At 37.2% G+C, this 15,870-nt stretch overlaps 1 protein-coding gene across 1 annotated transcript in view; it reads right to left on the minus strand.

Moving 5' to 3' along the window:
- The window catches only part of DIPK1A (divergent protein kinase domain 1A), a 132,163-nt gene that overhangs the window by 30,340 nt on the left and 85,953 nt on the right, over positions 1-15,870 (minus strand). The window contains exon 2 of the mRNA XM_060090128.1: positions 12,648-12,782. Coding sequence (XP_059946111.1) covers positions 12,648-12,782 — 135 coding nt within the window. The remainder of the gene's footprint in view (positions 1-12,647; positions 12,783-15,870) is intronic.

Raw genomic sequence — 15,870 nt, forward strand, 5'->3', positions numbered from 1 at the left:
GTATGTCAAATCACCACATACTTTAAATATCTTACAATTTTATTTGTTGATTATATCTCAATAAAGTGGGGACTAAAAGTAATAACAAACTGAGAAACAAATATGGTTAAGAGGGTAAGTGTTATGTGGATGTTATCACAATTAAAAAAAATTCAAACCAAACCAAACCAAACCCAAACCAACAGATTTCCCAGCACAGTTTCTAGAAACAGTAGTCTAAACTCACTGTCAACACTTATTTCCTGCCATTCAAACTTAATCCAACATATTTTGGCTTTGGACCATTTTATACTTTGAAAATACTTATAACACTTTTTTTTTACACATCTTTATTGGAGTATAATTGCTTTACAATGGTGTGTTAGTTTCTGCTTTATAACAAAGTGAATCAGTTATACATATACATATGTTCCCAAATCTCTTCCCTCTTGCGTCTCCCTCCCTCCCACCCTCCCTATCCCACCCCTCTAGGTGCTCACAAAGCACCAAGCTGATCTCCCTGTGCTATGTGGCTGCTTCCCACTAGCTGTCTATTTTACATTTGGTAGTGCTTATAACACTTTTGACAATGAACCCTGAATGCAAATTTCAGTTCTTACATTATTTAACTTCTCTTCAGCATTCGTCCTTGTTGACCACTTTTCTAATGGCTTCTGTCCCCATGTTTTTCTCCTACTTCTCTGGCCACTTGTTCTGAGTCTTTCTGTGGAGTCATTCTCTTCCTTTCTCATAATCATAAATATTGTTTTCCAGGGTTTTGCTCTACTTTCTTTGGGTTCTCTGTATGTCATCATGAGTAACATTTATTCCCATGGCTCTAACAAACCTCTGTCCTTACACAGGCCTTTCTCCTGAGTTAAATATCTAAGTGCTTCCTGGACATCTCCTGTCTCCATCTGGATAACTTACAAGTACTTCACACTCAACCTTCCCCAAACTGAACTCACCATCTCCCGCCTTCCTCTCCCCCAAGAGTTGTTCTCCTTTATTCCCTACCTCATTGAAAGGTGCCATCATCCACTCAGGCATCCAAGGGAGGGAACAGTGAGTTGTCTTAACCGCCTCCTTCCTCCTCATCCTCCCACATTCAGCTGGTCACCATGTGCTGGCAATCAAATCATTTCCTTAATATCCTTTGAAGCTATTTCTTCCTCTATTCCCTCTGCCAATGCCGTGGTTTAAGCTCTCACTGCTTTATGCCTGGATTACAACAACAACCATAAAACTGGTCTCCCTGCATGCGATAGTCTTCTATCCAATTTACCCTCTACTACAACCAGTGAAATTCGTCTGAAACATAAATCTGATCACTCACTTCCCTGTTTAAAAACTTCTATTGATGGGCTTCCTTGATGGCACAGTGGTTGAGAGTCCGCCTGCCGATGCAGGGGACACGGGTTCGTGCCCCGGCCCGGGAAGATCCCACATGCCGCGGAGCGGCTAGGCCCGTGAGCCATGGCCGCTAAGCCCGCACGTCCGGAGCCTGTGCTCTGCAACAGGAGAGGCCACAACAGTGAGAGGCCCGCGTACCGCAACAACAAAAAAAAAAAAAAAAAAAAAACTTCTATTGATTCTCTACTACCCTTGACACAACATGAATGGTTTTTTGAATTTGACTCTGCTAACTTGACCTCTATAAACTGCCCCTCATGCACTCTGCTCTAGCCACGCTGTTTCTGGAATGTAGCATTCTTTCATATCTTTGTAGCTTTGCACATGCCTCTTTCTGCCTGCACTGCTCAAAATTCAGTCCAGATACAACCTCCTCCAGAAAGTCTTCTGGAACCTTCTCAGTTAGGATGGCTCAATAAAAAAATACATTGCATGGGACATATACTAAAAATTATTAGTTGTTTATTGGTAATATTTGGGACATATACTAAAAAACACTCATTATTTTAAATTCAAATTTAACTGGGTATTCTGTTTGGTTTTTTTCCCCCTAAATCTAGCAACACTACTCCCAGTCTCAATTATGTACTTCTTGTTTATTTTTTCATGTCCTCTCCTAGTCTGTAAGCGTCTTCAGGGTGGCAATATGCCTTATCTCTGTAACTCCAGGTTCCAGCACAGTGCTAGTAAGCACATAACTAAAATCACATGGTGTTTTACTGCTGGCTTGTTTCTTCGAAGTTGGCTTTAACCCCTAGTCTCTTTACTGCTTCTCAGGAACGATGTTCATGATAACAGGGATGCCACCTGCCTCAGCATCATGGTGAACGTGACATGAGACAGTGCAGCCCAGCACGTGAAGGCCACCAGGAAAGCTACTATAATTTAACCAGTAAGATTATCCTTGGAATAGGGCTTATGTCTGTTAAGATTTGAAATAAATGTGTTCAGTAAATATTTTTCTGTAAGTTTGCAAAGGAGAAATTGGTAACCTAACTCAAGCTGGCATAAAGGAAGACCATATTTTTAAAAGGAAAAAGTTAAGCTTGCACTTTAAAAGCAGTATGTTCCAAGTGAACTGGTTCCATGTATTTTAAAAATATAGGATAACAGCACAAAATGAACCTCTAGAGTCAAGTAATAATTGATCCTGAGCAAATAAAAGCTAAATGAAACCATTAGTTATGTACTGCTATCTAATTGGAAACATGGTTCTAAATATCTTAAATTTAGTATATATTTTTTTAATAAATTTTATTTTATTTATTTGTTTTTATTTTTGGCTGCATTGGGTCTTCGTTGCTGTGTGCGGGTTTTCTCTAGTTGCGGTGAGCAGGGGCTACTCTTCCTTGTGGTGTGCGGGCTTCTCATTGCGGTGGCTTCTCTTGTTGCACAGCATGGGCTCTAGGTGTGCAGGCTTCAGTAGTTGTGGCACCTGGGCTCCGTAGTTGTGGCTTGCAGGCTCTGGAGCGCAGGGTCAGTAGTTGTGGCGCACGGGCTTAGTTGCTCTGCGGCATGTGGGATCTTCCCAGACTAGGGATCGAACCCGTGTCCCCTGCATTGGCAGATGGATTCTTAACCACTGCACCACCAGGGAAGTCCCTGAATTTAGTATATGCTAAGTTAGTTGTTTTAAGCAACAAATCATTATCTCTAGAAATTAAATCTTAAGAGACTGTAATAAAATCTAGAGGCTCTCTCATCTTTTAATGCTTCCATTTTAAAGCATGTGCTCATATAATAGTCACAAAGGTTCACCAGAATATCACAGAGAGTGATTCTTCTATTACCCAGGTAGACCTCAGAACAAACACTCTCTATCATGGAGAAACTTGCCAGAAATTTCAATATTAAACAAAGTTGTCCTGAAAAACGTACAGAAGGAAAATTTCTCTCCCTCCCCCAGCATTCTTTTTTTTCTTTTTTAAAGAACCCAGCAAACCACAGAGTCAAACTGTACAAAATTTCCTTATGGTTAGGCACAAAATAGAACTTTGATGAAATAATGAGTCAATTGGTGATTGCTATGATCAGAGAAAATGTACAGTGGATTATACAACATATTGTAACTAGCTTGGTGGAAAAAAAAAAAGCACAAATGGAAAAAAAATGGATCCTTCTAAGCACATCTAATTAGGCTTAGTTACTTTTGCCCTTAGTTTCAGAGAGAGCTGCCTTTAAACAAAGATGAGCAGAATACAGTTCTTATTCCTTACGCTTCCACAAGTTAACCTTGGCTTCCCAGGAACACCACCCCCACTCCATTTCCCCTCTTGGAGTTTTAAAAGCCTATTACACATTCACTAGAATCCAGCTCTAAATAATGGATATAACAGTGGAAGGTTTCATACTTTTATTAAAAACTGAAAACAAGAAACTTGAATTGAAATTGCAAGTCAATGTACAAGGTGCAAAATTAATCTCAGTTTTGGCTAGAAGTTAAGAATCCCATTAACTTTATAACATTTTTTAACAAAAATGATCCATTGGTTAGAGAAAAACATCTCAGGGCAGTAATACTAATATTCTGTAGCGACCTCCTATGTTGAAGTTATAAGAAATGTACTTGATTACTAAATTAGACTAATTCACACACAGTACATAATGCATATGAAATACATACTTGATTTGTTCAACATTCTAAGTTTGTTTTTAAAATTTACTGTAAAAAGACAAAAGAGGGAAAGATATGAATTTGCAGGTAGCCAAAAGGCCCAATGACCAAAGCTGTGGTTCACTGGCTACTGATGCATGGTTCTGGGAATTCTCAGATCTAATGTTAATCAGCATCTTGCTCTGAGGGATAAAAGTGCTAAGGCAAGCTTGGTTGTAATGAGAAGGAGAAAGGTGCTCCTCAGTGCCTTTCCAAATTCTTCCTATTCTGTAAGGCCCTACAGAAGATCTACCTCCTCTATGAAGCCTTTCTCTACTATGCTACCCATAGTGATTTATCTATTCATTGAAACCTTCTTTCCTTAAATTTTTGTAATACAACTATTTGTAGCACAAACTAAATCATTTTAACCGGATGTGATAATCTTCGGATGTGTTGGCTTGGCTAAACTGCAGTTCCCAGCTAATGAAGCAAACAATAATCTAGGTGTTGCTGTATTTTAGAGATGTGTCCATAATCAACTGACTTTAAGAGAGATTATCCCAGATAATCTGGGTGGGCCTGATTCAATTAGTTGAAGGGCCTTAAGAGCATTGCTGAGGCTTCCCTGGTGAAGAAGAAATTCTGTTTGTGCATAGAAGCTTTAGCCTAGGCCCAAGAGTTCTAGCCTGTCATTTCGGACTTGCCACAATTGGGTAGGCCAATTTCTTGCAAGAAATCTCTCACTTTTAAAAAAAATTGAGATATAATTGACATATAACATTATATTACTTTCGGGTATAGAACATAATGATTCAATATTTGTATATACAGTGTAATAATCACCACAAGAAGTCTAGTTAACATCCATCACCATACATAGTTACAGAATTTTTTTCTTATGAGAACATTTAAGATCTACTCTCTTAGCAACTTTCAAATATACAATACAGTGGTATGAACTATGGTCACCATCTTGTACATTGTGTCCACATGACTTATTTGTTTTATAACTGGAAGTTTGGTTCTTTTGACCCCCTCCACCCATTTTGCCCACCCTACACCCCCTCCTCTGGCAACCACCGATATGTTCTCTGTATCTATGAGCTGGATTTGTTGTTGTTGTTGTGTTTTAGACTCCACATATAAATGAGATCATGTGGTATTTGTCTTTCTCTGGCTGACTTATATCACCTAGCATAATGCCCTCAGGGTCCACACATGTTGTTAATAAATAATATTAATAAATTTGTACTAATAAGTAAAATTTAAAATAATAATCAATCTCTTAATATATATTTTTATTGGCTCTGCTTCTCTGCTTGAAACTTGATTGATACAACTGATCATATAATGTCATGTATGTATGTGTGTATGTATATGTCTTATCGTCCCAGTCAGATTCAAAGGCATAAACTTGAAATAATAATTTATTGAGCACTTACTACGTGTCAAGAGTTAAGTGCTGTATTAAGCCTTTGAATAAGTGAACTCACAACCACCTGAGAATATTAAAATCCTCATTTTAATCCCCATTTTATAGAGGCTAAATAATTTGCCTAACCTATACAGCTAAGGAATGGCAAAGCCAGAACTCAAACCTGAACCTCATTTATTCCAGTGCTTATGCACTTAACTACTGCAATAGACATGACCCATCACACACAAACAGAGGGAAAGGTGAAAAGACAGAGACAGAGATATACAGAAAGAAGAAAGCTATGTAAGCTGAGACAGACCATTATTCTTAAACATAAGTAAACTGATTATCACACTCTGTTGATCACCTGTCATTCCTAACCTAAACAATGTTCTCACCTTGGAGGCGATGCTTTAAATGGGAGAGCCACGGCAATCTTCTGGGGAAGCTTCTGAAGTACAATGCTATGGTTACAGGGGCAACAAATAGTAGGGTAGCTGCCCCAAGCCAAATGAAATCAAGTCAAGGACTTGTGAACCTTCTCTGTATTCAACAGATATGTCAGATACTTTAGCTGCCCAAGAAACTTCTTTGTTTTTCATATTGTGGGATAAAATAAACATTTATTTTAAAACAAAAGAAATAGATATGTCAGAGTATCATTCAGCTTAATTGATTCACTTCCACTTTATCCTCATAAAATCTGTGATGCAGGTAGGGCAGAAATACTTTTCTCACCTGTACAATGGAATTAATAGCAAATCAATGAAATGAAGTCACTTATTCAAAACCATACAATAGACCACAAGAAAGGGTAAGGCTGGTTCTTTGACTCCAGGCTCGTATTTTTTCCAGTAGACTAACATGATACAGTTGAGTACTCGTAATCAAGAAGTGCCTCATACTTGGTGTACCGTACCATTAATATACAAGGTTTTATAATATACTGACATGACTAAAGTAATGAGACAGATTTTCATAAGTCACACATGAAACCGGTTGTATTTCCCAAACTTGCTCTGTTCTTTGGGCATTTGCACTCACTGTCCTTTCTCCTCACATGCTTTTTGCCCAGATACACAACTGTTTCCTCCTTACCAGGTTTCAATTCAAAATGCCCTCTTCACAGGGAAGCCTGTCCCAACCACTCTGGTCAAGATAAGATGCCTTTGCCATTCTTTACTAAATACTACTATTATATCCTTTCTCACTGCACTTCTCAGTACCTGAAGTCATTTATTTGTTTTTGTCTTTATTATTCATATTCTGCTAGCAGAATATAAGCTCCTCCAGACATGGACTCTGCTTACTACTGTATCAACAGCACCTAGAATAATGACTAACATATAGTAAGTGTTCAAGAAATATTTGTTGATCGATGTCTCTTCTAAAATGGACTATACTTTTAATATGATTCTTATGTGATAGTAATTACCTTGAAAATAAATATTAAATTATTAAAAATGAGAAAAAAAACTTGATAAAAGTTAAAAGCTAAGCTGCCAACTTTCAAAGGAAGAAAAGAACCCTCACTGTTAATCTTTAGCAAACAATATTTGTAGGGCTACTTTTGGATCTTCTGTGTCTCTTTATAATCTTCCTTAGTTCACTAAGATGAAATTGACTGAGGATTTTGAAGGAAATCTGTTCAGAGTTTATACACAAGATACTATAATCCTTTGGCAAGCATGTTTTTGCTAAATGGTTTTGAGATAATGCAGTTTTATATATTTATATCCCAAACTGAAAACAGCCATCTTAATATATGCTCTGTTCAGTTCATTCCACTTAAGAGAACAATCTATGCAGTAATACACAGAGAGAGAGACAATCAGTTTAGGCTCCACATTTCAAACCAGGAATTACTAGGATCAGAACAAGTATGCATGGATATTGCCATAATTTATGAAAAGGCCAGACAAGTACTTAGCAGCTATTGTAAAACTGCAATCTGGGACAAGCAAATTTACAAGGAACTGCATTTCAAGCCAGTAAGGGCTGACTCAGACTTTAAAAAAGAGGTATAGCCTGTGTAATATAAAACTACATAAATATATTATAGCCATGGTTTTTCCTCTAAACATCCCTGCTTTTAGAATTTGCATGAATGCTTTCCTATTCTTTTACTTTCAATCTATCTGCATCTTTATATTTTAGATGTGTATCTTATAAATATCATATAGTTGTTTTTAAATTTTAACACAGTCTGACAATCTTTGTCTTTTAACTGAAGCATTTGGTCCCTTTACATTTAATGTAATTACCAACATATTTGGGTTTAGATATACTACAGTTAGTGCTGTCGTAAGCCACCCATATTTCCTCTAGAAATGGAACACTCATTCCCTTAGCTGCTGAGCATATAGGCAGTCAACAGCTCTCAGCTGAATCTTTCTTTGGGACTTGGCCTCAGCTGGAATACAGCCTTACCCAAAGTCATATCCCCTTTAGGGAGGGTGGGAGAGGATGGAAAACTGTATACAATGACTGGTCAGTGAGGCGGGTACAAAGCCCTCGACCTTTGCAAGGCCATCTCATCCCCAGGTTCCCTGTAGAATCAACTGATGCTTTTATTACTACTGCACTGCAGTTTAAACTTCTCTTTCTGATCTGTCTTCCTTCCTCACTGCCCCACAGATGTTAACCTCAAAAGCCCATCCCAATAAACTTCCTTCAGGCAAATCTCAGTCTCTGAGTCTGTTTCCCAGGGAATTCAATTTGTGACATCTATCACCTTATTATGTGTTTTCTACTTCTTCTGCCTGTTATGTTTCTTTTTCTTTATTGCCTTCTTTAGGACTGAGTGTTCTTTTATTATTTATTCCATTTTTCCTATATTAGTTTGGAAACGATACACTCTTTTTCTATTCCAGAGGCTATCCTAGAAATAACAAATACATAGTTGAATTAGCAAGTCTAAAGTTAATTGATTAATACTTTTCCCCTACTCTGCAATATGATAAGGATTTTAAACACTTTAGCTCCTTTTACCCTTTCCCCAATTTATATGTAATTGTTATTCTAGGTACCTCATGTAAGTGGACACATACAACATTTGTCCTTTTGCATCTAGCTTATATCATTTAGCATAGTATTTTCGAGGTTCCTCCATATTGTGGTATGCATCAGAATTTCATTCTTTTTAAAGGTTGAATAATATTCCATTGTATGTATGTATCACATTTTGTTTATGCATTCATCTGTTAATGGACATTAGAGAGTTTCCACCTTTTGGCTACTGTGAATAATGCTGCTATGAACATTGGTGTGCAAGTATCTGTTTAAGTCCCTGCTTTCATTTCTTTTGAGTATATACCTAGAAGTGGAATTACTGGTAATTCTATATTTAACTTTTTGAGGAACTTCCATATTATCTTCCTGATTCTCTTAAATACATTTCAATTCCCTGTTGAAATTATTCATTGTTTTATTTATATTCTCTACCTATTTTCCTACTTACTTGAACATGAACATAGTTATTCTAAAATCCTTTTAGGATGACACCAATACCTAGGTCATCTATGGATCTGCTTCTATTGCCTGTGTTTATTTCTTGGTTTTCAGTCATATCATCTTGTCTTTTGTCATGCTCTGTAATTGTCTACATAATGCCTCCAGAGAGGATTTCCCTTCCCTCTAGTAGGCAGATATAATGGTAGCTGATCGCCTTAATCCAATGAGGGGCTGTGCTGAGTGCAGGATGAATTGTACCTCTGGTAAAGGTCAATCTATTTTTGACTCATCTCTATTCCAAGAGCATAGCCCTCCAGGATTTTTAACTGACAGCCTGGTAATTCATTGAGGTTTCTCCCCCTGGAAGGTTCATAACTCTAGTCTGTAGCTTGTGAGACTGCCAAAACGTCTACTTTTCAAAGGCTTTCCAATGAGATTTTTTTAGCTTCCCACTCTGTAAAGCCCCAGGATTTGGCAAATATCCCAACAGGATAACTGGCTTTATGCTTGAGGCTCCCTTAGCTTTCTATAAAAGCTTGCTGGTTTCTTATCCCCAGCAGCAGCACTCTCCCAGTATACAGTTGTGGTTCTCAGACCCCTGCTCATGCCCAGCATCAGCAAATTCCTCAAGTGAAAAAGAAGCTACAAAGTCAACTCGCCTCTCTGAGGTTCTTTTAGCTCACCTTCACTCTTGGTGTTCAGCCCTTTGGAATCTCAGCCCAAAGCATGGTGTACCAAGGTCCCACTCTTGGTAGAAAATGGACTATATTTTTATCTTCCTAGCCCCATAAGACTGTATTTCAGGTCATACATTTCCAGGCAAACACAGCCACAAAATCTAGGCCCACCTCTCTTAAATCTTATCCTCTCCCAGATCTTGATCAAGTAATTCCTCACTATCTTGTTAGCTCTTTGAAGCTTTAACATATACTTTAAAAATATTTTCTCTGCCTGCTTTTTAGTTCTAATCACACAGTTCCTATGCCATATCAGTACTATCTTAGTACTACTGGTCTTAGTACTACTAGTTGTGGTAAGTTTTAAGAACATAATTCCCGAATGCAGAGAAATTACAATTTTTTTTAAAGCCAGTCTTAGGAAAAAGGATATCTTTTAGGCTCAGAAAACATTTTCATTATTTTCAAGTTTTAGAAAGATAACCATTAAATTATGCTAGAATTATATTCTGCTTCCATTCCTTATCAATTAAAGTGAACTTAAAGGAAAATAATATGGTACTTCAACTATAATTCACCCATAACAGAATATGTACCAACATATGCCTAACATTTTAAAGGCTATTGTATTAAAACAGATAAAACCATGTCTATTTCATTTGGGCTTAATCTCTAGAACAGTACTTCTAACATAACCAGATGATGTTAATAGGTCTTCCTGGGAGGGCTGCAGTGGAGATGTATTTTTTTCCTAATCAAGTATATTTGCTTTCTCTGGAGATGCAGAATGCACACTAGTATGTGAAAGATCCTGAGAAGTCCCCAGTAAAGTCAGTTATTTATACTTGTTTAACCCTCTGTTTTCAAATATATCTGATCATGGAATACACTTTAATGTGTACACTCTAATGTGTGAGAAAGGTGACCTAAAAAAAAGGAAATAAACATTTCAAATAGTTTTGGTTATTTATATGTTATAGTTGATTATATAACTTCTTTCTTCTTCATTGAAGGTGAGCTGGTGAGTTTTGTGGGGGATTTTGTTAGCTTCATTAATCTATAACTTCCTTTATCAGTCTTTTCTGACATTGGGTAGCAGAAAGAGCATGAGCTTTCTATAGAGACAGAATTAGGATCAAATTCTGGCTCCACCATCACAGGCAAATTCTTCTCTCTGCTAGCCATATTTCTTTATTTGTAAAGTGGGCTTGCGGGGCTTTCACAGTATTATTTTAAGTACTAATGACCATGTAAAGTACCCAGTGTATTGTCTGGCTCCAGAGGTTCCTCCTAGTAAAACTCCTCAAGGATCTGGAATGGCCCATTGGAATGAACATAAGATTGACATCTTTCAACCCTCCTTGATTTGGGACTCTTCTTTGTTAATTAATTCCTTGCTTCTTATATTAGTAATTTCTCCCCTGCCTAGTTAAGAGGCTGTAATACTCCTGGGGAATAACGGTTTTTTTTTTTTTTTTTTTTTTTTTTTTTTTTTTTTTTGCGGTATGCGGGCCTCTCACTGTTGTGGCCTCCCCCGTTGCGGAGCACAGGCTCCGGATGCGCAGGCTCAGCGGCCATGGCTCACGGGCCCAGCCGCTCCGCGGCATATGGGATCCTCCCAGACCGGGGCACGAACCCGTATCCCCTGCATCGGCAGGCGGACTCTCAACCACTTGCGCCACCAGGGAGGCCCAATAACGGTTTTTTGTTTTTAAAAAATTTTTATCCTGACTGAATAGCCGGAATTAAATTGATTTTTATTTTCTTAGAACTTTGGAAAGGTTCAGCTCTCCCTGTCTTATGGGGAGACATTTGCTGCTGTAATATTTATTTTACCTTACTGTAATTTTTCATTTTCTTCCCTGCTAGACTCTAAGTTCGTAAGGTCAGGATACCTTCTTCCTTGCTAAATGCACACCCCTAGCACCACTGGCCTAGTTAAAGAGTAACCACTCAATAATTATAGAATTGTTAACAAGTTATAATAATTGGGATCCCAACCACTATTATATCAAAAATATAATTCTCAGATGAAATGTTTTAATATTATTTATATAGAAGATATCAGCAGAAAACAAGGAGTTAAATTTACTTATCCTGGATTTTCTAGAAATCTTAGACTGATGGAGCGATTTTCCTGAGACACATCCAATAATTAGGATAGAAATTAAATAATAAATACACTTATATTCTTTTTAGGTAAACTTTCAGTATTCGAGAATGACTCCATTTATTCAAAAGATGTGTTCCAGAAAGGTTGCCTGCAAATAACACTTTCATACTATAAATATTTAAAAACCCATCTGACTGGGCTTCCTTGGTGGTGCAGTGGTTGAGAATCCGCCTGCCGATGCAGGGGACACGGGTTCAATCCCTGGTCCGGGAGGATCTTACATGCTGCAGAGCAACTAAGCCCGTGTGCCACAACTATTAAAGCCCGTGCGCCTAGAGCCCAGGTTGTGCAACAAAGAGAAGCCACCACAATGAGAAGCCCACGCACGGCAAGGAAGAGTAGCCCCTGCTCGCCACAACTAGAGAAAGCCCGTGCGCAGCAACGAAGACCCAACACAGCCAAAAATAAATCAATAAATTTATTTTTAAAAAAACCCATCCGATTACAGTAAACTAAAATTCAAGTATATTTGAAAAACAAAAATCCCTCTTTGTAATAAGAATGCTTTCACACTAGTCTGTATCACATATTTAGATTTCTGAATACTGGATTTTTCAAAGTGGGGAACAGTCCTACTAACTTGGTCATACCAAAATGCTAAGAAGTTCAGCACAACTCAAAATCAAATTAACTTTTACTTTTTGAAAAATTTTTTTAGCATGTATATAGTAGTAAATATAATGTGTTATTAATATAGGTTTTTAAAGGTGTTATTAAATTTAGAATGGATAAACAACAAGGTCCTACTGTATAGCACAGGGAACTATATCCAATCTCCCAGGATAAGCCATAATGGAAAAGAATATAAAAAAAAGAATGTCTCTATGTGTATAACTGAGTCACTGTGCTGTACAGCAGAGATTGGCATGACATTGTAAATCAACTGTACTTCAATTAAAAATAGGTTTTTCCATATACTAGAAAATAAAAAATACTTACTATTATTTTCTTACAGTCCTTTCCTCTGCATAGTTCTGTATAGGTAGAGTATTGCACATATATAATCCAGCTTCCAACAAAAACCACCAACCAGGAAAAGAAAAGATATTTCATTCGCACATATGAGAAGCGAGCCTGTAAGTAAAAGAGCACATAACAATCATTCATTCAGCACCAAGTCAGCATTCACTGTCTTAGAACATGACTTTTCCCCCTTTCTTGGAAGAACTCAATATATATTCTAGGCTTTCATATGGCAATTCTCCTAGAACAAAGTGTACTTTCACTTAGTCCAAACAGCACTGGTCTTAGAAAAGGAAGCTCCTTGGTCTTGCCAAGGAAAAGGGAACAAAATACCCTTTAAAATGTATAACCTTTCAAATACCACCAGCATCCAAACCTACTCATTAAGCACAAGCACGTGCACCATGCTACCCTGGGCACCCAGTAAGATCAGGTAAAGAAAGACACAATTCCCACTTACTACAAGCTTACAGAAGAGCGTTTCAAATAAGAACCTTAAAGTTCTTCATGAATAAGCATGGTAAAATAATTGTGTTTTAAGAAATAAGAACAGAGAATTTGGCTACTTGTCTAATGTCTCACAGTGAGGTACAACCAGAGTAAGAAATTATTCACATTCATTCCTATTTCCCTGCTGTATTCACCAATGCTTTATGTTCCTTCTATTCAACTAATCAAATGCTTCACCTAATAGATATCCTGGAAACTTAAGGAGAAAGTTACAACTATTAAAGGAGAAGAAAGGTTAAGATATATAAAGAATAAAATACGCCCTGCATGTCAGTTTGTAAAGCTGCACAACAGGATCCTCTCTGCACTGTTTTGCTCTCAGTGCTCTGGTATCTAATTGCAACTCGGGTCAGTTAGTGTTTTTTCTCCATCAACCACATATCCAACAGTTTAATCTTCAAAATGTCAGCTAGTCAAGATAATTTGATATTTATTTTTTGAGTCTGGAACGCCAGTGGTCTGGTTTTATAAACAACTGAATTTAGGACTATGGGGAGAATTGAGCAAAATAAAGATATGTAAACAAACAACGAAAGGCTAGTTTTGCTTTTACAATCACAAGTCAGTTTCTCACACTGGGCAACAGTAGGATACTGTGAGCATGCAAAGAAAGCAGAAAAGGATGAAAGAGACGTAAATGCATCTGCAGAAGACAATGAGTGCAGAGGAAAAAGAAACTCAGGAAATACTGAATTCTGTTGGCTTTATTTGCGGTTTAGGTATCGGTCTCTGTGAGGTTAACAGATGGTGAATCCCAGTACCAAAAGGCTTGAGTACAACGAATTCACAATTATATGATAGGTCTTTGAGCTTTATTATTAAAATATTTTTTAAAATGCCTTTAATGCAAGTTATTTTTGTATAGCTCTAAATGAATTCAGTAAAAAGAAAGTTCATATAGAATTCCAAATTAAATCACATAAATGACAATGGGGTTTACATCAAGGGGTTTGTTTGAAAGACATTTAAGATTACTTGGCCCTGATAAGAGGTCTAGTCATCAGGGAGAAATTGATATGTATTAGTATTATGAAGCTTAAATATGATTAAATGACATAATGCCTATAGAACATAAGCACATTGCTAGACACATAGAAAATACTCAACAAATAGCAAAATCAATTTGCAAGGCACTGAACAAAAAGCCAATAATGCTGTCATTATGGTTTGGCCACCACCTTCTTTTTGGGCTTGCCAAGAAGAAAACTGAATCTGAATCTGATTAAGCCTTACCAGTTTACAGGAAATACAGGAGACAGAGGAATATAAGTGACAGTTAAGTAAGTGACACTATTAGGATACAATCAGCAAACCCTAGGCTGTGGGAAGTGCTGCAATACAAACAACTCAGTTCTTCAACAAATAAAATACAAGGGAGAAAATAGAGAGAAGATGGGAAAACCAAAGATCAAAAAATAAATAAGAAATACTGTATATTAAATAATCACAATCTGTGGATCTTTTCTGAGTCCTGATTCAAATGTAAAACTGTAAAAGAAAATGACATTTATGAGACAATTGAAAACTTGAAGACTGACAGAATACCTGACGTCGTTAAGGAATTATTTTAATTTTTCTGGTGTAATAATGTAATGTTTAAAGAAAAGAGACCTTATCTTTTAGAGATAGACATTGAAATATTTATGAGTGAAATAATATCTGGGATTTGCCTCAAAATAATATGGGAAGGGAAAAGTAGGTGGGGTATGATTAAAACAAAATTGTCCATGAGTTGGTAACTGTTCAAGCTGGGTGATAGTTACATGCCTTCTTTTGTACATGTTTTTCTCTACTTTTTTAACATTTTTTATATTGTGTGATAAGGAATACTTCCACACCAAGACACCCCCTTCCCATACATTAATTCAGCAACTATTTATGGTCTACTAAGTGCCAGGTGCTGCCTTAGGCACTTTTAGAACATCTCCAGTTAAAGGGACAAACAAGTTATAAATCTACCATAAAAGTACCCTTAACACAGTTAAGAGGATTCTTTGAACAACTGTAGCATGGCATGATTTTACTTTTAGAAGTCCAATCTTTTTTTTTTTTTTTTTTTGGCCACTAGAGAAAGATTACTTAATAAAAGATGAGGAGACAACTGTTAATCATTTGGAAACAGCATATTTAAATACCTAAAACATATCTTATATCAAAATAAATTCCACATGAGGGACTTCCCTGGTGGCGCAGTGGTTAAGAATCCGCCTGCCAATGCAGGGGACATGGGTTCGAGCCCTGGTATGGGAAGATCCCACATGCCGCGGAGCAACTAAGCCCGTGTGCCACAAATACTGAGCCTGTGCTCTAGAGACTGTGAGCCACAACTACTGAGCCCATGCACCGCAACTACTGCAACCCGTGTGCCTAGAGCCGTGCTCCACAACAAAGAGAAGCCACCACAACGAGAAGCCTGCACACTGCAACAGAGTAGCCCCCGCTCGCCGCAACTAGAGAAAACCTATGCACGGCAACGAAGACGCAATGCAGCCAACAAACAAACAAATAAATAAATTTATTTAAAAAAATAATAAATTCCACATGAAACTGATGGACATGTAAAATCTGAAATAATATAATACAAATGTAGGAATCAAGAAGTTACTGAATAAAATTATTGAAACCATTTTATTTTAGGAAAGCTAAAAGAAAAGCCAATCTTTTTTCTTTTTTAAAACCAACTTTTTTT

This window comes from Mesoplodon densirostris, chromosome 2 (genome assembly GCF_025265405.1).
Source record: "Mesoplodon densirostris isolate mMesDen1 chromosome 2, mMesDen1 primary haplotype, whole genome shotgun sequence".
Classification (NCBI taxonomy): Eukaryota; Metazoa; Chordata; class Mammalia; order Artiodactyla; family Ziphiidae; genus Mesoplodon; species Mesoplodon densirostris.